General features: G+C 40.5%; 1 protein-coding gene across 6 annotated transcripts; it reads right to left on the bottom strand.

Moving 5' to 3' along the window:
- Positions 1 to 14,909: 14,909 nt before the first annotated feature.
- On the bottom strand, positions 14,910 to 18,889 carry LOC145120292 (uncharacterized). Of its 6 annotated transcripts, none has more exons than XR_013714167.1 (12): positions 18,501 to 18,889; positions 17,874 to 18,005; positions 17,658 to 17,714; positions 17,115 to 17,165; positions 16,856 to 16,934; positions 16,482 to 16,739; positions 16,124 to 16,285; positions 15,723 to 16,015; positions 15,504 to 15,634; positions 15,309 to 15,404; positions 15,203 to 15,244; positions 14,910 to 15,072 (listed from the first exon to the last, which is right to left on the bottom strand). XR_013714167.1 is itself a non-coding variant. In XM_079056115.1 (12 exons), the coding sequence occupies exons 5-8, from the start codon at positions 16,919 to 16,921 to the stop codon at positions 16,217 to 16,219; spliced, it is 306 nt and encodes a 101-aa protein (XP_078912241.1). In that variant the 5' UTR covers positions 16,922 to 16,934; positions 17,115 to 17,165; positions 17,658 to 17,714; positions 17,874 to 18,005; positions 18,501 to 18,889; the 3' UTR covers positions 14,910 to 15,072; positions 15,203 to 15,404; positions 15,504 to 15,634; positions 15,723 to 16,015; positions 16,124 to 16,216. The 6 variants fall into 6 exon arrangements, 3 of the variants coding, with proteins under 3 accessions (XP_078912241.1, XP_078912240.1, XP_078912242.1); XR_013714166.1 differs by having other exon boundaries at positions 15,203 to 15,404; positions 16,482 to 16,547; positions 16,679 to 16,739; XM_079056115.1 differs by having other exon boundaries at positions 15,203 to 15,404; positions 16,482 to 16,547; positions 16,635 to 16,739.
- Between the last annotated feature and the right edge of the window lie 1,948 nt (positions 18,890 to 20,837).

Genomic DNA, 20,837 nt, shown 5'->3' with positions numbered 1-20,837 from the left:
TTACCATTCTACCCATGGCCTAATATGATCCAAAACTAAGGCCCAAACCAAAACAAAAGCCCAACACAATAATGTCCATAAAACCATCAATGGCCCAATTTTCCAAATTGGGCCCGAACCTTTCTAATGGACCTTATTCTAAAGCCCAAAATTCTCCTTAGTCAATAATCCTGACCCTAATTGGCCCACGAAGGCCCACAACAACCTAATCCACGAATTGGCCCAAACCGAGGCCCATAATGTGAAGTCCATTTCTATATTGGGCCATAAGGCCTAATAGGCCCAACTATTCCAATATTGGCCCAAGATACATTCAGGCCCAACAAACAGCAAGTCCAGGCCCAAAACCATTAGGGCCCAAAGGTCCGAAGTCCACTAAGGCCCAAGTCCTCCTGAAAGCGTATGCCCAACGTACCTCTTCTATACGCTTAGCGTACTGGGCAAAAGGGTTGTACGCGCAGCGTACTACATTGTACGCCCAGCATACAAACGACTTATGCACCAAAATCCATTAAGTGCTTAATGCTTCAAACCAAGGGACCAAATTACATATCTGAGCTCTACCTAACGTCTTAATCCATAAAGTCACTGACTTGGTGACTTATATGACCCACATGAACCCAAAATCAAAGTATAACAAGCTACTTCCATGAAAATGACCATAACTCTTGCATGAATCCATTAAGACCTCCAAGATGGCAACTTTCTACCTTGGGGACTTAGTAGCAACAAGGGTGGCAACCCTAAGCCTAAAAACGGATTTGGAACCATAAAGCTCCATTCTTGGGACCAAAAAGATCCAAAAACTCAACATAATAGATCTAAGCATTCAATGATCAAGTTCAGAACTTTATACCTTCATCAAGCTGAAAATGAGTCACAAAAGCCAGATCCATAAGCTTCTTCTTGATCTCCATCTTTGCATCTAACTCCACCTTCTTGAAAATGGACCAAACACTCCAAAAATGGACTCCATAAACTCAAAATGCCACCATGAATGGTATAAGACGATTTCTAGGGTTTATAGGGGTGGAGGCTGAAGATATTAGGGTTAGGTTATGAGATAAGGAGTTTAAATAAGGTCCAACACCCTAAAATAGGGTTCTGATCTGACTAGAGTACGCCCAACGTACTCCGAGGAACATTCGCGACCCTCCTGGTCAGTACGCCCAGCGTACTCCAAGGTACGCCCAACGTACTCCAAGGTACGCCCAGCGTACTACCTTCTTTGCTAGTACGTCCCGCGTACACTTTGTGTACGCCCCGTGTACTTGGCAAAGCCTGAAAACCACGAAACTTATGAAGGCTATAACTTCTTCGTTATAAGCCCGATTCCGATAATCCTTATATCCATGGAAAGTTGACGAGAATCCCTACACTTCTGACAACTCAAAACCTTTCTTAAGACCTTCCGAACAAAAATTCATTTTCCACAAAAGCCCGAACTTCCACTTTACCGATATACCCCTAGGCTCCAAAACACGAACCGAACCCCCGGATCACTTATAATACATCACCCACACTCAAAAGGGCCTAGATCTTACCTTCCCAAGAGCCATAATCCTTATAATGAGCGACCTTCGAGCCACATCCTCAGACTAGGAGTCAATTTGGAACAGAGCGTTACAACTCTCCCCCACTTAAATTAGATTTCGTCCTCGAAATCATGCATCACCATCCCTGACATACCAGACAGCCTGAGCAACACAGCCACAAACCCGAGAACCACAGCCTTCCCAAGGCAAATGAAACTAACCCTCGTAGGGTTCTAGAACATGGAGATGAACGAATTCCTTGCAATCTGATCACATCTGCTCCATCTGAAATCTGAAGTCTCGAGATGGTCTGTCTCCCTGACAGACTGCCCACATCGAATCATCATCGAACTGATTTTACAAGAAACCAGTCTAGATAGAATACTTCCCACTCGAAATACCTTGAGGCTTCCAAAAGGACAAAATCACCGGTCAACTGCGGCTACCGAATAACAAGCAATTCCACGTACGGACCCCAAATCACTGAAGTCGCTCCAACTCCTCTTGCTGCCCCATAGCTGCTTTCCTGAAGACCAACCGGGACCTCCCTGGTCCCAACTTGACTTCCACAGTCCGATACACCAGATATCTACCCGATCACTGAGATAGAAGCACACGCACAACAGTCCCACATGATCTCCGAAGGATACCTCGTCTGATAATAGCTGCCCAATCTATACAGCCACTCATGGCTCCTTCCATCCATTTGATCCATCCGACCATGATAGGCCGACAACCTGTCGCCACTGAATCCAACACAAAAGGTGAATGTGCGACATCCCCTAATTTCTCGGCCAGAAAAGACCGATTTAATTTATGCTTTTAAAATAAAGTTAGAGAAATCCTTTTAAAAGATGTTGCGGAATTGGTCCCCAAAACAAAACATGATAAAAGTTTATCAAAACCTTCTTTAAAGAAATATATATTTTCATTTCATATCAAAACCTTGGGATGTCATGTTCCGATACAGATCAAAAGCATAAACAAGACATTATAAGCCTTTCAACAGTTATTTACAACTACTGGCCTATAATCCAAAAATCTCTCATCATCATTCGCCTATGCTCGGGGTCCACTACCTGTAATATAAAAAGCTGAGTGGGTCAGGCTTCGGAGCCTGGTGAGCATATAGGGTTTTCAACCCACAATAATAATAAACTTATTAACTTCATCAATCAACAATAACCCTGATTACCCATTCCCGTTATCCTCACTTTACGTCCCTAAACACCTATCACAAGGGACCTAGCCTAAGGAATATCATCGGGATGGACACTACTGCTAAGGGGACTCCTCAGCCATATATGTCCTAAAGGAAACCATGAGGGGGATGGAGTACGCCAATGAACATATAGTTCACCAACACCTACAGGATGCGAACCTGCTAGTGTTCCACTGGACTGTCTAGAAAGGTCCGTGGACGTCATCTATACTCCGCTAGACGACTACAACAACAACAACAACAACAACAACATCGAGGCCTCTCACCATTTTAACACACTTCGACTATTTCGTCTACCCATGTTTTACCCAACATATTTGTAGATAAAATACATATATAGTGTAAAACTTGTATAAAACATCTATTCAACAGTCACCTCAATTAAACAATTAATATAATTACACATAGCACGTATTTTATAGAAAATACTTCATATCTAGGTGTAAGATGAAAGTGACTACACACTCACTTGATTTAATGATAATCGGGCAGCACTTCGTTTCCTAAAACGGTCGTTTCTAATAAAACCGGGAGTTTTATTGAGAAACCAGGCTCTGCGAGGGTTGGGCTTCAAAACCGAAAAGATAAATTTTTCCGGATCTTCGGGCACTTCGGGACGTGTTTCGGATGTTTGGTATAATACCGCGGCTTTGGGGAAGTTGGAATGGAAGAAATATTGTTTAAGGGGTGAAAAATGACACTTTTCCAAAATATACCCGGGAGGTCTCGCACCCTTCTATTTATAGGGGCGAGGCTTCTGTTCCGAGGGCTGAGAAGCGAACAGATGTCAGCAGATCCGAGGGACAGGTGGCACGCACGTGCAAGGCTCCAGCTGTTGGATTCTGATTAGACCGAGGGGCGGCTGTTGGCTTCTGATTGTGCCTTAACCCTAGCACATGTCACACACTCGGCCACATACTTAGGAACATCGAGCTTCATCGTCGGCCACCAGTAGTAGGGTTTTAGATCCTTATACATTTTTGTGCTGCCGGGATGAATCGAGTACATGGTCTTGTCAGCTTCTTCGATCAGAAGATCTCTTACTCCTCCTGTCTTAGGTACCCAAATCCTATCTTGGAATACCTTCAACCCTTGGTTGTTTATACCGAATACTAACGTTTTTCCCAAACGTTCTTCCTTTCGGTCATTTTTCTCTAAAGCTTCCTCTTGAGTTTCTTTATACTTTCCACAATTGTCGAGACAACTTCAATTCTCAACGCTCTTGGCCTTTTCTTTTCAAGGTTTACCTTCCGACTGAGAGCATCAACAACAACATTTGCTTTACCAGGGTGGTAAAGTATCTCACAGTCGTATTCCTTGAGTAACTCTAACCAGCGTCGTTGCCTCATGTTCAATTCCTTATGATTAAAGAAATATTGAAGACTCTTATGATCAGTGAAAAGTTTACACTTTGTGCCATAAAGATAATGCCTCCATATCTTTAAGGCGAATACTACCGCTGCCAACTCCAGATCATGAGTGGGGTAGTTCTTTTCATGCTCTTTTAATTGCCTCGATGCATACGCTATCACTTTATCCCTTTGGGTCAGAACACAACCTAACCCAACTCCAGATGCATCACTATAAACTGCGAAGTCATCAGCTCCTTTAGGCAAGGAAAGAATCGGTGCTTCACACAATTTCTTCTTTAACTTCTCGAAAGCTTCCTTATGCTTCTCATTCCAAGTATAAGTAGCTCCTTTGTGGGTCAAAGTTGTTGATGGAGTAGCGATCGAAGAAAAGCCTTGGATAAACCTTCGGTAATATCCAGCTAATCCTAAAAAGCTTCGGATCTCCGTAGGACTTTTTGGTTGTTCCCACTTCATCACAACCTCAATCTTTGCTGGGTCAACCATTATCCCTTCTTGGTTAACCACATGACCCAAAAATTGGACTTCTTGAATCCAAAATTCACATTTGGAGAACTTTGCATACAACTTCTCCTTTTTCAGAACTTCTAGCACTTGACGCAGATGCTTGTCATGCTCCTGCTTGCTTTTTGAATAAATCAAAATATCATCTATGAACACTATCACGGATTTATCAAGGTATGGTTTACAAACCCTGTTCTCCAAATCCATGAAAGCTGCTGGAGCATTGGTTAGTCCAAACTACATAACCTAGAACTCATAGTGTCCATATCTTGTTCTGAACGTAGTCTTCTCAATATCCTGCTCTCTTACCTTTAGCTGATGATATCCTGACCTCAGATCGATCTTCGAGAAATAGCTCGAACCTTGCAACTGATCGAACAGGGCATCAGTCCTTGGCAACGGGTACTTGTTCTTTATTGTTGCCTTATTCAGCTCTCTGTAATCGATGCACATTCTCATGCTCCCGTCTTTCTTCTTTATGAATAACACCGGAGCTCCCCAAGGTGATGAACTAGGTCGAATAAAACTTTTGTCCAATAACTCCTGAAGTTGTGTCATAAGCTCTTTCATCTCTGTTGGTGCTAATCGATACGGTGCTTTTGCTATTGGCGTCGTTCCTGGTAACAAGTCAATACGGAATTCTACTTGTCGATCAGGGGGCAATCCGGGAAGATCTTCGGGAAAAACTTCCGGATAGTCACACACCACCGGAATATTCTGCACCTCCTTCTTTTCCTTCTTAGCATCGATCACGAATGCTAGATATGATGTACATCCCTTGGCCAAACACTTTCTGGCTTTCATTAGGGAAATGATTCCAGAGTTTACTCTGCATTTGTCTCCATACACCATAAACGACTCTTTCCCTGGCGGTTTTACTTTTACTATCTTCTTTCTACACAATATTTCGGCATCATTGGCGCTAAGCCAATCCATTCCTAGAACTATGTCGAAACCATTTAACTCGATAGGTAATAATTCCTTGTGAAATTTATTCCCATTCAAGTCAATGAAGATGTTTTTCATACGATGGCTAACAGGTATAAACTTGCCACTAGCAACCTCGACTATTAAAGCATTAACTAGTCTATCTACAGGCAAAGCTAGTTTTCTACCAAATTCATGCGAAATAAAGGAGTAATTGGCTCCAGAATCAAACAAAAATTGGGCAGACAATTCGTTTACGAAAAAGGTACCTGGAGCGACATCGGCTTCTTCTTTCGCAGCTTCAAGTGTCATCTGTAAGGCTCTCGCCTTCGGTTTTGGTGGAAGATTGGGCTTTGCTGCATCCTTCTTCTTCGGGCAATCCTTCAAAATATGCCCTTCTTCATTGCACCCAAAACAGACGTTCTTATTGAAGGTGCATTCATTGGCATAATGCCCAGACTTTCCACATTTGTAACAAGTGACTTCCACGCTGCATTTCCCAGCATGTTTCTTCTTACACTTGTCACACCACTTGGCTTCAGATCCTCCTCCAAATTTCCTCGAACCAGTTTTCGAGAATTTATTCTTTTTATTGGAACCTGAAGTTCCTTCAAACTTTCTCTTTTCACCAACTTCAACCTTGCTAGCGGCTCTCCCCTTTATCATATCTTCAACAGACTTGGCAGCCCAGACAGTTGCCTCCAAAGTAAGTGCCTGACGTACTGGCACCGCATACTCCCATGGAAGTCCCTTTGTGTACCTGTCAATTTTTGTCAGCTCATCTGGGACAATACGCAAAGCAAACTCCATTTTGTCTGTGAAGTTATTTGTGTATTCATCAATGGTCATACTTCCCTTTTTCAACGTCAGAAATTGGTTTCCTAGCTCAAGCACATTTTGGGCCGAGCAGTACTTGCGCTTGAAGTGCACCAAGAACTCTGCCCAAGTCAGTTGCAGTGGCTCATTAGGGCTTAGGGTTTTCCCCAGAGTGTTCCACCAACGAACAGCGCTACCTCTGAACTGACGCACTGCAAATGTGTTTTGTAGCTTGCCTTGGCAACCACATGTCATGAAAGCCAATTCCATTTCCGAGATCCAATCCAATACTCCGACGGGATCTTCTTTTCCAGTGAAGGTTGATGGCTTGCAAGTCATAAAGTCTTTATACTTGCACCCATTTGTCTCCACTCTATCTTCGTGGTTATTTCTCCCAACCACAAGCGGTTCACTATGACCAACAAATCTACTGTTGTTTCCTTCTTCAGATTGATCGTCATTTAATTCACGTTGTTCAACAGGAATTGAAGGTTCACTCCTGTTGTTCAGCAACATTTGCCTTACTTCCTCCCTTTGTTCAACCATCATCGTCTGAATCATGGCTTGTACTCCCGCCATGGTGATGGGTTCTGGTGCAGCTCCTGCTATAGGCACCTGTTCCACCACTTTTTTTTGGAAAGGGAACTTCCCTAACGAGGGTTTACGGGCCAGCTTTCGCGCACCGACTAATCCCCCACTGCAAACATGAGGCTTTGCCTCATGCCCTGGTGTCACTGCAGGTGAACCTCCATGGCCACAAGGGCTGAGTGGTGCCAGGATTTGAACATGGGTCAATAGGTTATCCACCATATCTTCCACATGCCTTACCAAGTCACCACTTGGGGTTGAGGTTGTTGGTTTCTATTTGCCTTTCCCGCTCCACTTCGGGTTCTTGCCATTATAATCTATATAACGAATAAGGAGAATTTAGATCTTTATCCTCGATAGATATTTAAATTCTCCTTATCACTCCGAAACGTTTACATGTTAGTTCTAATATCGTAATCGTACGCTTAGAATCCTACACACATTAGGTTTCCAGATCCGGTCGGCAACAAACCATAGATCCAAACAAATAATGGCATATATGGCAAACATATAGCATTTAGCACATAAAAGCATTTTAGGCATCTTTCCTAAAATAAACTAGTGCTCGTGTCTAAAATATGGTGGACACTCGTCTCACAATCATCACTTAGCATTCCAAGTTAAAGTCTAGAAATCCTACAATTTCTTAGTTCGCTTAAACTAATTCTCTGATACCAACTGTGACATCCCCTAATTTCTTGGCCAGAAAAGACCGATTTAATTTATGCTTTTATAATAAAGTCAAAGAAATCCTTTTAAAAGATGTTGCGGAATTGGTCCCCAAAACAAAACATGATAAAAGTTTATCAAAACCTTCTTTAAAGAAATAAATATTTTCATTTCATATCAAAACCTCAGGATGTCATGTTCCGATACAGATCAAAAGCATAAACAAGACATTATAAGCCTTTCAACAGTTATTTACAACTACTGGCCTATAATCCAAAAATCTCTCATCATCATCCGACTATGCTCGGGGTCCACTACCTGTAATATAAAAAGCTGAGTGGGTCAGGCTTGGGAGCCTGGTGAGCATATAGGGTTTTCAACCCACAATAATAATAAACTTATTAACTTCATCAATCAACAATAACCCTGATTACCCATTCCCGTTATCCTCACTTTACGTCCCTAAACACCTATAAGAAGGGACCTAGCCTAAGGAATATCATCGGGATGGACACTACTGCTAAGGGGACTCCTCAGCCATACATGTCCTAAAGGCAACCATGAGGGGGATGGAGTACGCCAATGAACATATAGTTCACCAACACCTACAGGATGCGAACCTGCTAGTGTTCCACTGGACTGTCTAGAAAGGTCCGTGGACGTCATCTATACTCCGCTAGACGACTACAACAACAACAACAACAACAACAACAACATCGAGGCCTCTCACCATTTTAACACACTTCGACTATTTCGTCTACCCATGTTTTACCCAACATATTTGTAGATAAAATACATATACAGTGTAAAACTTGTATAAAACATCTATTCAACAGTCACCTCAATTAAACAATTAATATAATTACACATAGCACGTATTTTATAGAAAATACTTCATATCTAGGTGTAAGATGAAAGTGACTACACACTCACTTGATTTAATGATAATCGGGCAGCACTTCGTTTCCTAAAACGGCCGTTTCTAATAAAACCGGGAGTTTTATTGAGAAATCGGGCTCTGCGAGGGTTGGGCTTCAAAACCGAAAAGATAAATTTTGCCGGGTCTTCGGGCACTTTGGGACGTGTTTCGGGTGTTTGGTATAATACTGGGGCTTTGGGGGAAGTTGGAATGGAAGAAATATTGTTTAAGGGGTGAAAAATGACACTTTTCCAAAATATACCCGGGAGGTCTCGCACCCTTCTATTTATGGGGGCGAGGCTTCTGATCCGAGGGCTGAGAAGCGAACAGATGTCAGCAGATCTGAGGGGCAGGTGGCACGCACGTGCGAGGCTCCAGCTGTTGGCTTCTGATTGGACCGAGGTCTAGGTCCGAGGGGTGCAAGGTGGCGCGCCTGCGAAGCTCGGACACGTCAGGAGGGCACGCGTCGGACAGAGGCGAGGCAGCTTCGGATGCGAGGAGTCACCTGGGCACGCGTCCTGCTTCGGTTGGGCCTCCCTTCGGTCGAATCAGCAACGAGCACGTGGCATGCATGCGAGAATCCGGGTAACGTGGCCGAAGTCTGCCCATGCGAAATTCCTCGGATTTCGTGTTTTTTCTTGATTTTTGAGGTAAAACTTCTAAAATCCATAACTTTCGCATACGGGCTCCGTTTTTGACGTTATTTATATGCACGCGTAGGTAAAATTACGCTCTACAACTTTTGTTTAGACTTTGTCGGCTAATTTTGACTATAATATTATTATTTTTAACAGACCGGGACAGGAAATCCGTTAAAAATTTATCACTTCTTCATCCGACGTCCGTTTTCGTCTGTCTTTTTACCGTTGTATTACTATTGACGAGACCTTCGGATCTCATTTAGGTCGTGTCGGCTAAAAATCATTCGATCTAAAATTCGAGTTTTTAGCTGTCTACTGCTAAGCTGAAACTTAGAAAAATCATAACTTCCTCATACGAAGTCAGATTTGGGCGTTCTTTTTATGCATACTCTCGGTTTACCGAACACTACGACTTTCGTTTAGATTACCAAGGCTAAAAAGTAGTTTATCAAAAACTCGCTTTTACGTCATTCGGCACCGTGTCGGTTTTGTCGCGAAACTTCGACAGGTCATAACTTCTTCGTTATAACTCGGATTTCGGTATTCTTTATATATCCGGAATCCTTGTCACGACCACTACAACTTTCTTAACAAATATCGGCTTTATCTAATATTTATTTTTGATGCTTATTTTTATTCTTAATTAATTAAATCCTAATAATTAAGCATAAAACACATAATTCACATAATATTCACATAATTCCTTTTCATTTCTTCAAAATGAGTTACAAAGGTTAACCTAGAATATTACGTCAATATTAATGCCTAGCCTAGAAACACGGGCGTTACAGAATGCTACCAGAATAACTGTAGTATTACATCACTTCCCGCACCATCTGGCTGCTAGTGAATGCTACGGAACCCCCGTAGTCTTACAACACTTCCCGCCCTAACATCAACACAACCCAAATCCCTTACCCCTAACCTATCAATTCGAATTGCATAGAGAGTCAAGCTCGCACTCGACTGAACACCCCAACTGAACTCAATCCATGACCGGAACCCCAACTTGATTCCCCAAATTTTGCCATCAAGCACCAATGAGACGCGATTCATATGCTGGGAAATTTCACCGAACATCAAACTCACACATCCCTCAAACCAAATAGCCACTTGGGTCGCCACTTTTCCTCGATGAGGATGAGGAACCCATCCCGGTCTCATACCTGCCCCTGTCCTGCACACTTGCGCGATTCTCCCCTACTTAGAATCGACTAAGTCCGCTTGGTTCATGAAAATTGAAGGATTCTCAATCCTTCTTACGTTCCAATAATCAATTTGCTGACGACCGATGCTTACCAAACTAGTGCACTGTAACGCCCGCAGATTCGGGCTAGTCAATTTAGAGACAATAAGCATCAAAAATGAGTTTTGATGGAAGATTATTTAGAAGGAGTAATCTTAACCAAATGGTAGTATATGTTACAAGGGTTTCGTACATATAAAGAACGCCGAAATCCGAGTTATAACGAAGAAGTTATGGCTCGTCGAAGTTTTTCGGCAAAACCGGCATGGCACCGGGAGACGTAAATAGTGAATTTACGATGGAGGACTTTTTAGCCTTATAAATCTAAGAAAAAGTTGTAGTATACATTAAACCGAGAACATACAAAAAAAGAACGCCCAAATCTGACTTAGTATGAGGAAGTTATGAATTTTCTAAGATTTGACATAGCAGTGCACGACCCGAAACTCGAATTTTAGATCGAGCGGTTTTTGGCCTACGCGGCCTAAATGAGAATTGAAGATCTCATTAATAGGAACTCAATGGTAAAAAGACAGACGAAAACAGAGTCCGTATGTAGAAGTTATGAATTTTACGCGAACTTTTAACAGTATAATCTCCTCATACTGTTAAATTTAAGATCGGTCGAGAATTAGCCGACGGAGTCAAAATGAAAGTTGTAGATATTATTTTTACCTACGCGTGGATATAAAGAACGTCAAAAACGGAGGTCGTGTGTGAAAGTTATTAATTTTAGAAGTCGGAAGTGTGCTGTGCGAAAATGGGTGATGTGGCACAATCTTGGCCATTGCTTTCTCCCCAAGTCTTGCCACTAGATGATGACATGTGGCATCAAGTTCAGCCATTTTTCACCCTATAAATAGAACATATCCCACCCTCATTTTCTTCACACCTTTCTCATTCTTTCTTCTCTTTACTCTCTCTCTCTCTAGAACCTCTCTCTAGCCCCGAAACCCCCCGAAAAGCCTAGGGAACCTCCCTAGCACGAGGCGGAAGCCCCGGAGTGCTCGACGGTTCCGCGAAGAAGAGATTTTCGGCTCGGGAACGCTGCTCCAAGCAAAGCCCGGTTTTCTATAAAACCCGTTGTAAGTGAGCTACGCCTACGCTATTTTTAATATACTTTTATTTAATTATAGTAACGTTATTAGGAACTTATAATAAGTACTTGGGCTATTATTATGGGTTATATAAGTATTGTTTAACGCTTATATAATAGTAATAATAGCTAGACTATTAATTAGTCTCGGCGAATAATAGACTAAACTCTAGTGGTAATAATACTAGGTTTCGTCGAAGGAAATTATTTTTTTAAGAAGCGAAGCGCTGTCTGAGTTCGGAATCACCACCTTTCCAGGTGAGTGCATAGTTACTTTCATCTTACACATACATATGAAGTATTTTATATAAATTACGTGGTATGTGTGCATATTATTTGAATACTTGCTTTCTATGCTGGATGAACGATTTTATACATGTTTTAAATAATTTAAAATGTATATGTATTTTATATCTACGAATATGTTGGGTAAAACATGGGTAGATGAATGATGAGAGATGAAAGATGATATGAGTGAACATTGGCAGCTATAGACTTAGTGCCTAACAAATAACATCGGCAGCTATGGACTTAGTGCCTATAGAATAAACATTGGTAGCTATGGACTTAGTACCTTTTAAATAAACGTTGGTAGCTATGGATTTAGTACCTATTAGCTGAACACCGGTAGCTATGGATTTAGTACCCGATGAATGAACTTTAGCAGCTATGGAATTAGTGCTTTACGAACAAGCATTGGCAGCTATGGACTTAGTGCCTTACATATAAACCCTGGAAGCAATGGGCTTCGAAATGAACGAATGCAGGATAGATGATTCTTAGGGTAGATCCTTAAGAGTAAGGAAGATAATGAGGATGGGTGATTGGGTTGATTGTTTGATGTTTAAACATAATAATTAAATTATTGTGGGTTGAAAACCCTATGTACTCACCAGGTTTCCCAACCTGACCTACTCAAGCTTATTTGTATCACAGGTGTCGATATGAAGCTACTTTACACTGAGGGATTTAAAAGAGATGTAGATCACTAGTGTAAATGAATGTAAGTTCTGTTTATGCTTATGTTTCTGTATTGACGATGACATCCCAAATGTTTTAAAATGGATAAAAATACATTTATTCGGAAATGCTTTGATAACGTATTTATCATGTTTTTCTGGGAACAAATTCCGCAACATTTTTATTAAAAGAGGTACTCTGATTTTTATAAAGCATAAACAAAATCGGTCTTTTCTGCCGTGAAAAATGGGGATGTCACATGCACTATAAGTAATCCTTCCCAAAACAACACAACTCCTGAAAACCAGCTATCACTTCTCGTATCCCAACAACATCAATGACTTCCAATGCTCAAAAGCGATATTACGCTCAGATCTCGGAGTCCAATGAACGGATAGTCTAACCAAAACCTCAGCAACAACTCCCTCTTCCCTCGGCAATCCCAATGGCTCTTCCAAACATAAATACTAAGGCTACTGAAAACTAGTCATAACTCCCTCGTTCAAGCCCTTGAACCAACCTCGAAAATGACTGGAGCAGGTGCACTCACTGCTCCTCCCTGATCGTCAGACAATCGAACTCCATGTTGTCCACCTGAACACAACGAAAATATAACATGCTTGCTCCCTATGGGTAATCCCTGAAGACGTGGCTAAACCTGCTACACCCGTAGCAACCCAGATCACTAAACATATTCCGACAACGACTCGGAGCAATCACAGTACACACGGAATTCGCTCCGCAAGATACATTCATCTGAAGATCTCTCAAAGATTCCTCGACAGGCTGAATGACATCTGACAACCCTTGATAACCAGACAATAGCAGAAAACCAACCCGAGATCCCACTTATCACAATTCCCAAGCGATACAAATACCCGGTATCCACCGGAAATGGCCGAAGATAGCATATCCGCAAACATCTGAAGGGATCCTGACCACCTCCTCCTGTGATACCTCGACCACCCTGAGAGCATGATGTAACACCTCATACTGATCCCCAATGACAATCCAAACCCTTGGAACGAAACTACATCGCACAGTTCCTGCAAACGTTGCACTGGATCCAACCCTGCTGGCCTCTCAAAAGCTGATCCAAACTCTTGGGTCTCCGCCCGAGACCCTACAATAAATTCACCTGACCTGAACCTATCTGATTGAGGTACTCCTAATCAATCTTCCGTCCTTGATTCTGAGATCCATATCATTCAGGGTCTCGCACCCTGGCACACTCATCAGCTCAAACGCCAACGGCTGAACTACAGAAGCTGGAGCAACCTCTGCTCTAAACCGGCTATAAAATATTCCCAAACATAGATTCAAATCCCAAAGCGCAAAAAATCGCACAATCAACCCTTGCCGCCTGATACAAGAGATCCAAGGAAAACTCGATATCTTGGCAATCATTCCGCTAACTGGCTCACCACCGGAGCCGGGACCAAACCCTGGTCCTTCCCCTTGCGTGCTCATCCGCATTTTGCATAGCAGCTATCCCCACAGTCCAATCATAACCAAGAATTCTCCTTCCCAGGCTTCTTAGATTCTCCAAGACTTTTCACGATTCGAGTATGGATCCTGTGCTTTCAGTAGTACGGGCCCAATACTACCTTCCACACCTATCCATACTTTCCTCCGGAATCATCCCGAATCCTCTAAGTCACATACTCCCATGATTTACCAAATGTCTGCTAAACAGCAGCACAATATCCACCGAAGCGCCTCCTAGGCTCCCCCTAGGTTCCCAACCTACCCAGTCCTCGGCTGCTGAAAGATTCCCAGTAATGCCAACTAGCTACCTTATGAATATAGCCACATGTAGCAGAGATCAGATAACCCTTCAAGTAAAAGACTCAATTCTAGAACGGTTAGACTCAAACAAGAGCTGCACAATAGGGCCAAATCCATCACTCTGAGATTATCCAACCTGTGCCACATGTGACCTAGCATATTCACTTAGTAGCTAGCTCGCATTGCTAGAAGTCCCACAAAGCACAAAGCAAGCAGCATTCGGACAACAGAAAACTAACCACATATTCCAAACAAACAATTCTACCTATGCATACAATTCGCAATCAGGTGACTCATGTCACTAATCTCATCATGGGCTTACCCTAGGGTAATCCCCGACCCACGAACTATCATAGAATATTCGGCCCATAAACCACGACCCATGCTGTCCACATCTACCCTCGCTGTCGGCTGCCTTATGCATGCAAATTATACATAGAACATGATCTAATAGACTGTCACTACTAGAAAAACAGCCTTTTACGACGAGCAATGCGTATCGTAATTTTAATTTAAAAAAAAATTATTTATAGATTTACTAATTTTCAAATTAAATTTGCATTTCATGTCTCATAATAGAAAATAAAATACCATATACAAAAAATACAATCCATTGCACAAAAGTTAATGTCATAGAAATAATCATTCCAATAGTAGACAAATGTAATATATCAAATCAAATGTGAAAGAGATGAAAGTTATCAACAAATAATAGTTTAACTACAAGAACTTGTTGCCCACCTTCACAACATCCTAACTACTTTGCTTGACACTATGCACATCAACAAGACCTACAAATTTGAATAATGCAACCATTAGATTCATATAAACCAACAAATCCCAATATGTAAAAATAAGCCAAAAAAACAAAAATAACTTTAAGAATGGGGGTAATGAGGTAAAATATGAGGTTGAAAGTACCTGGTAACCAAATTTTAACATACTAGTTCCTGTACAATCACCCTTCAAAGAACCAATATAATATGAGATAATTATGATAAGTATCATTTTAAATTAAAAAAATTACAAATTAATATCATCTGGAATCCCTGCAAGACCTCTCACTATCTTTCCATCCTCCATTGTTGAGAAGATTGCTGCACCCATGAAAAGCCGAAACCACCTACAAAAAGCTCTAAAGTTACATCTTATCCTATAAATAATATCGACTTCTAACTTTTTAGATTACAAGAAGCTAAACAAGTCAATTTTAATAGATTACCAAGCCTCCATTGGTAAGGCTTTGAATTTTGTCATACTTGGAGGCAAAAAGTCCTTAAAAATATCAAACTTTGAAGAACACCGATACATCTGAGTAGCTTTAATAGTGGATAACACATTAACACCACTCTCCTACACCAACAAAAAAGCACTCACATTATTATAATATGGTCAAAGTTTTTCACAAGAAAGTTAAAAAAAGATAGATAGATGTTAATACCAATAGAATTGCATGCCCGATTACTTCATCAAATCTGTGTTTGTTTGTTTGTTTTTCATCGGAGGCATTGATTGCATTTACAACAACACGTGCCTATACAGTCATTATCATCATCCATGGGTATGCTGGGAGTTTATGGGATCTGGTGGCCAAGCAACCACATGTTGTTGGCTGGTAGGAGCTTCATTCAGCTGAACACCAGGACTCTTTTCCTCTCTTGAAGGTGTGTATGTCTCATCTTTAGTCTTTGTCTTTGAATTATTATTACCATAAACAAAGCTGCATACAACCACCTGGAAAAACAAAGATTAAAAACCTTTTAAAGGTTCGGTTCTTTAAAGATTGAAGCTTTGAAACTTGAAGATGTGTGTGTGTGTGAGAGAGAGAATTGAGAAAGATACCTGGACTAGGGTGGATGCGATCAGCCTGCCGCCTACTGCACAGCCAATGACATGACCATCTGGACTGCAAATCGATATGCTAAGACCACCGGTTCAGTTGTTGAGTGCACCCGTATCAGGAAGCAGATAAGATCCTGATAAACATAGTATCTCAAAACGACCCTACAAACATGAACATCTCATATTTAACCAAGTAAGAATGTAAGATTCACTTTATTTTATGAATCTAACATTTCTAATAGAAATCAAAAAACCACGATTTTATTCCACATTATTATTATAATTATTATTATTGTTATAGACCCAAAAAGGAAAGTGTTGAACTTTTCATAAAATACAAGTAAATTTCTTGACGAACCTCATAAGTCACAGTGGCAGCAGAAGGTAAACTGGCGTAGTGTGACTGCAGAAACATCACCGTTTCCTGACAATATATAGTAACAAGAACTAAACTATGATTTTGTGTTAGGTAAAGAAGAAAGAAATTAATTAACCTAGCAAGTACTAGTACTTGAGCTGTAATAGCATGTAGACGGGAATTAGCATAAGCAGCACCTGATTCAAGTAGCTTTATCCTCCATTTAAGAATGTGTTTTGGTATTATTGTGATCATCATCTATCAGGAAAAGGTATAAAAATGGGAACCTTGATAATATGAAGTGGACATATATAAATTAATATTGCATAGTGAATTGAACAAACTAGCAATAAATGAAGTTAAGGAGCAAGTACATGATTCATATCTCCAGTAAGATTGCCAAGCAATATTTGCCCAATATGAATATTAACCATCTCCATCTCTACTAATCACCTGAATAAAAATCTTGGAATAAATTAAAGAGAGAGGATGTATTGCAAAGTAAAGATGTGTGATTACATGAGCTTATCAAAACTAGAAAATTCACCATGATATGAATGAAGATTGAACATTTAGAAAGAGTGTGTGTGTGTGTGTGTGTGTTGATGGCAACTTGAGTTGATAGCAACCTACCCATAAGGAAGCCTACTAAAGGGTACAATGATGATCTCTCATAGGAAGTTGCTGAAATGGAAGGAAAACCGGTTATTAGTTATTATCCAACATACATACAATTCCTAAAGATAGTCGAATTAAATGAAAAAAATACATTTATGAAATTGACATTACTGAAAAAATAGAAGAAATTAGGAAAAGAAACAAAAAGAACAAGACAAGGGTATTTACGTCTTTTGCACCAACAAGAGAACAAGATACGTCAATCAAAATAAAATTAAAGATGGTCAAAGAATGAAGGAAAGTCAAATCTGGTCAATAAAGGTCAAGAGAAGAAAATCTAAATTGAAGGAGAGTCAAAGCTGGTCAATGAAGGTCAAGAGCAGAAAGTCAAAATCATGATTTTAAAAATTAATTAATTTTGATATGTTATTGACTGATGTGTGTGTTTTTTTATTGAATAAAGGAGTTGTGGATGCTAGTAGTGTTCTTGAACAAATTGAAATTTTGATTAGGAAAGTGAAAGAAGCACTGAAGGGCTTCAAGAGACTTTAAACAAACCTCTGCTTCAACCAATGATTTAGCTTCTGGGGGAGTAGGAAATGGGAACTTCATAATCTGAAACAAGTCAAACAAAAAAAAGAATCTCAATGCTACATATGAATATGATACAATCTCAGACAACTAACTGAGGATACACATCTGATAGGAAAAAAGATAAAAGTATAATTATAAGGATTAATAAAAGCTATTCAGAATAATAAACAAAAGTCAAACCTTTAGTGCTTTCCAAGTGGTTGATTTGAGACCTGAAAAGGTCCCAATATTTGAATAAATTGTTTCCAAGTGTAGAATATCATCAATCTCTGTGGAATTTAGTCGAGCAGTTAGCAGGCATACATCCTTATCCTATAAATATATTGTAATGTTACTGTTAGACTGCCTCATCTTGGAAAAAAAGTAAAGTAGAACCAAAACCCAGATTAAGAACATCAAGAAAAATCAAAATTAGAACCCAAAATCCTGAAAAGTATCCCTTATCAGGATAGTTCTTTCCAAGATTTCTCAGCAGATTCAAGTTTCTTCGGTAAAATCACCACCAAAAACACAGATATCAATAGCATAAACCAAATAATCAATAAACCCTTATCTTGTACTTCTAAAAAAATGTTAATGTTCAAACAAAACTAAAATGATAAAAATGTCTTTGTTTATCCTCTTAATTCTCTATCGGCTTGAATAAACATCTAATCAGACCTAAAATCATCTTCTATACTCTAAAACCTAATTAATTTAGAAGAAGATCTTAAGAATTGGAGAGATTCTAAATGGAGGTTAAGTTAATTAATAACGAGAGATTAATCAAGTTTAATCAGAGGGGAAAGTTAATTAACGACAACATACCTGGGATTCAATCCCTATAACAATTGGCTCCAAAAACGATTTTTGGAGAGACAGGTATGAAATGGAACGCAAAAAGTGAATCTCCGTCTGAATCTGAACCCCTCCTTTTGCCCCTCAATTTGATCTCCAGCGCATGCTCATTTTCCTTCTATCTTTATCACTTAATCTTTTTTCTTTATCTTCCGCCTCTCTCTCCTCTTCTCTTTCTCTCTTTTAGAACTCCTCCTTTCGCTTCTCCGCCGATGTCGATGACTCTAGTTGCTTTTGTGCCGCCTCGTGGTAGATTCGTCGCCGCTTTCATAAGAAGAGATTAAAGCTGAAGACGATGGAGATAAAGAGATAGAATATTAGGTATGCATTAGTTCACAAGGCGGGGTGCTTCAAATTTATGGGCATTTCGTTTTCCCTCTTAGATATATCAAAAAGGGGGGACGCGCCTATTAAAAATTATAAAACGACATTTCTACACGACACCCTTTTCATTTAAGTGTCTTCCGTGTTTTTATTTTTCTTTTTGTTGGACACAAATTTTAGTTGCGTGCCCTCTATCCTTCACATTTTATAAAACTGACATTATTTTTAGGACGCATAAAAAATGCGTATCGTAAATTAGTGCGTGTTGATGTTTGCGCGTCGTAAAAGGCTATTTTTCTAGTAGTGTGTCGAATAATAGACTCTACCCTAGGACCACAACCAGACCAGGAACAGGAAATAAGGCCAAGTCAATCATTCTAAGGCTATAAGATCCTAACCGTATACAATTTTCAAAACATACACATTGCAGTTACAAATACCAATTATCACTCTCATTCCAGCATGACATCTGATATCCTCATGGCTACAAGCACCACATATCAGGCCAACCTATTGCTGACTGCTCAGCACTAGCATGCAAGTCTACCAGCTCATACAACATATACAGACATCTCCCCTAACCCTAATTAGCATGCGATTCACAGATTCATAATCAATTCATAACAGATAACAAATGTGGGTATCCTGGGGAAACTTACTTGAGCTCGGTTGATTTCATGCACCACACCCTTTCTTGTCTTAAAAAATTCTTTACTTAAAACATTTTCCTTTTATTTTTTTTTGAAAACCTTACAGATCCTCAGTTTAAGTTCAGACACACCCGAAGGTATCCCCGAATCCCTCAAACCAAGGCTCTGATACCAACTTGTAACGACCCAAAAATCAGGGGTAAAAATTTCATTTTTAATATAACCCAAACATAGATATCATTTATTCCAATCATTCCAAAACATTGTTAATTAAAAACATTTATCAGAGTTCATCCCAAAATCATTCATTGCGGAAAACATAGGTGTGTGAGCTGCGATCAAGTTGAGCCCTTCTTTTCCAACACAAAGATACCTGAAACCAAAAACAAAATTGTAAGCACGAAGCTTAGAGAGTTCCCCAGAGCATACCCTACATAATCCACATAATCGCATAATCCATACCAGCTGTAGCAGCTACATAAACCTTATCAATCACACAAGCCATGCATACAAACATATAAGGATGCCCTGGAAACCCTCCAAGGTCTTACTCCGAGTGCCATGGGAACCCCCACATGGTCTTAGTCCAATGCCTCGGGAACCCCGCGGGGTCTTTGACCTAGGAAGCCAAGGAAACCCTCCAAGGTCTTACACCTAAGTGCCTCGGGAACCCCCCCCCCCCAGGTCTTTGACCTAGGAAGCCAAGGAAACCCTCCTAGGTCTTACACCTAAGTGCCTCGGGAACCCCCCGAGGTCTTCTATACACAATACACAGAAACAACTAGCACATTGCATATCAAATAGTCCAAATAGCATACCACATAACACATAATCAACTAGCATATCACATAATGCATAATGGGCCGGCCTTGGTGCCTTAGACCCATTGGTATGGTGAGGAGACTCACCTCGAATGCAGAAGCTTCCCGAAAGAAATCCTTAACTGCTACCCTGTCCACTTCCGGAGCTATCAATACCAATCAATATATCCAATTAGCAATTGGGTCCCATACCATAATCCTTAATCCATGCATGGGGTAAAATTACCATTCTACCCATGGCCTAGTATGATCCAAAACTAAGGCCCAAACCAAAACAAAAGCCCAACACAATAATGTCCATAAAACCATCAATGGCCCAATTTTCCAAATTGGGCCCGAACCTTTCTAATGGACCTTATTCTTAAGCCCAAAATTCTCCTTAGTCAATAATCCTGACCCCAATTGGCCCACGAAGGCCCACAACAACCTAATCCACGAATTGACCCAAACCGAGGCCCACAATGTGAAGTCCATTTCTATATTGGGCCATAAGGCCTAATAGGCCCAACTAT

This window comes from Lactuca virosa, chromosome 6 (assembly GCF_052849685.1).
Source record: "Lactuca virosa cultivar CGN04683 chromosome 6, Lactuca_virosa_CGN04683_v6, whole genome shotgun sequence".
NCBI classification, from domain to species: Eukaryota; Viridiplantae; Streptophyta; class Magnoliopsida; order Asterales; family Asteraceae; genus Lactuca; species Lactuca virosa.
The sequence above is the reverse complement of the archived record's forward strand: the minus strand, read 5'-3'. Positions and strand labels throughout refer to the sequence as shown.

Excerpts from the sequence above, each read along its gene's own strand:
- LOC145120292 (XM_079056116.1), bottom strand. The coding sequence starts at position 16,921 with ATGGAGATGGTTAATATTCATATTGGGCAAATATTGCTTGGCAATCTT. Across the intron at positions 16,740-16,855 it reads TTACTGGAGATATGAATCAT|ATGATGATCACAATAATACC; the intron begins GTACTTGCTCCT and ends TTTTCCTGATAG. Across the intron at positions 16,286-16,481 it reads CTGCCACTGTGACTTATGAG|GGTCGTTTTGAGATACTATG; the intron begins GTTCGTCAAGAA and ends TCATGTTTGTAG.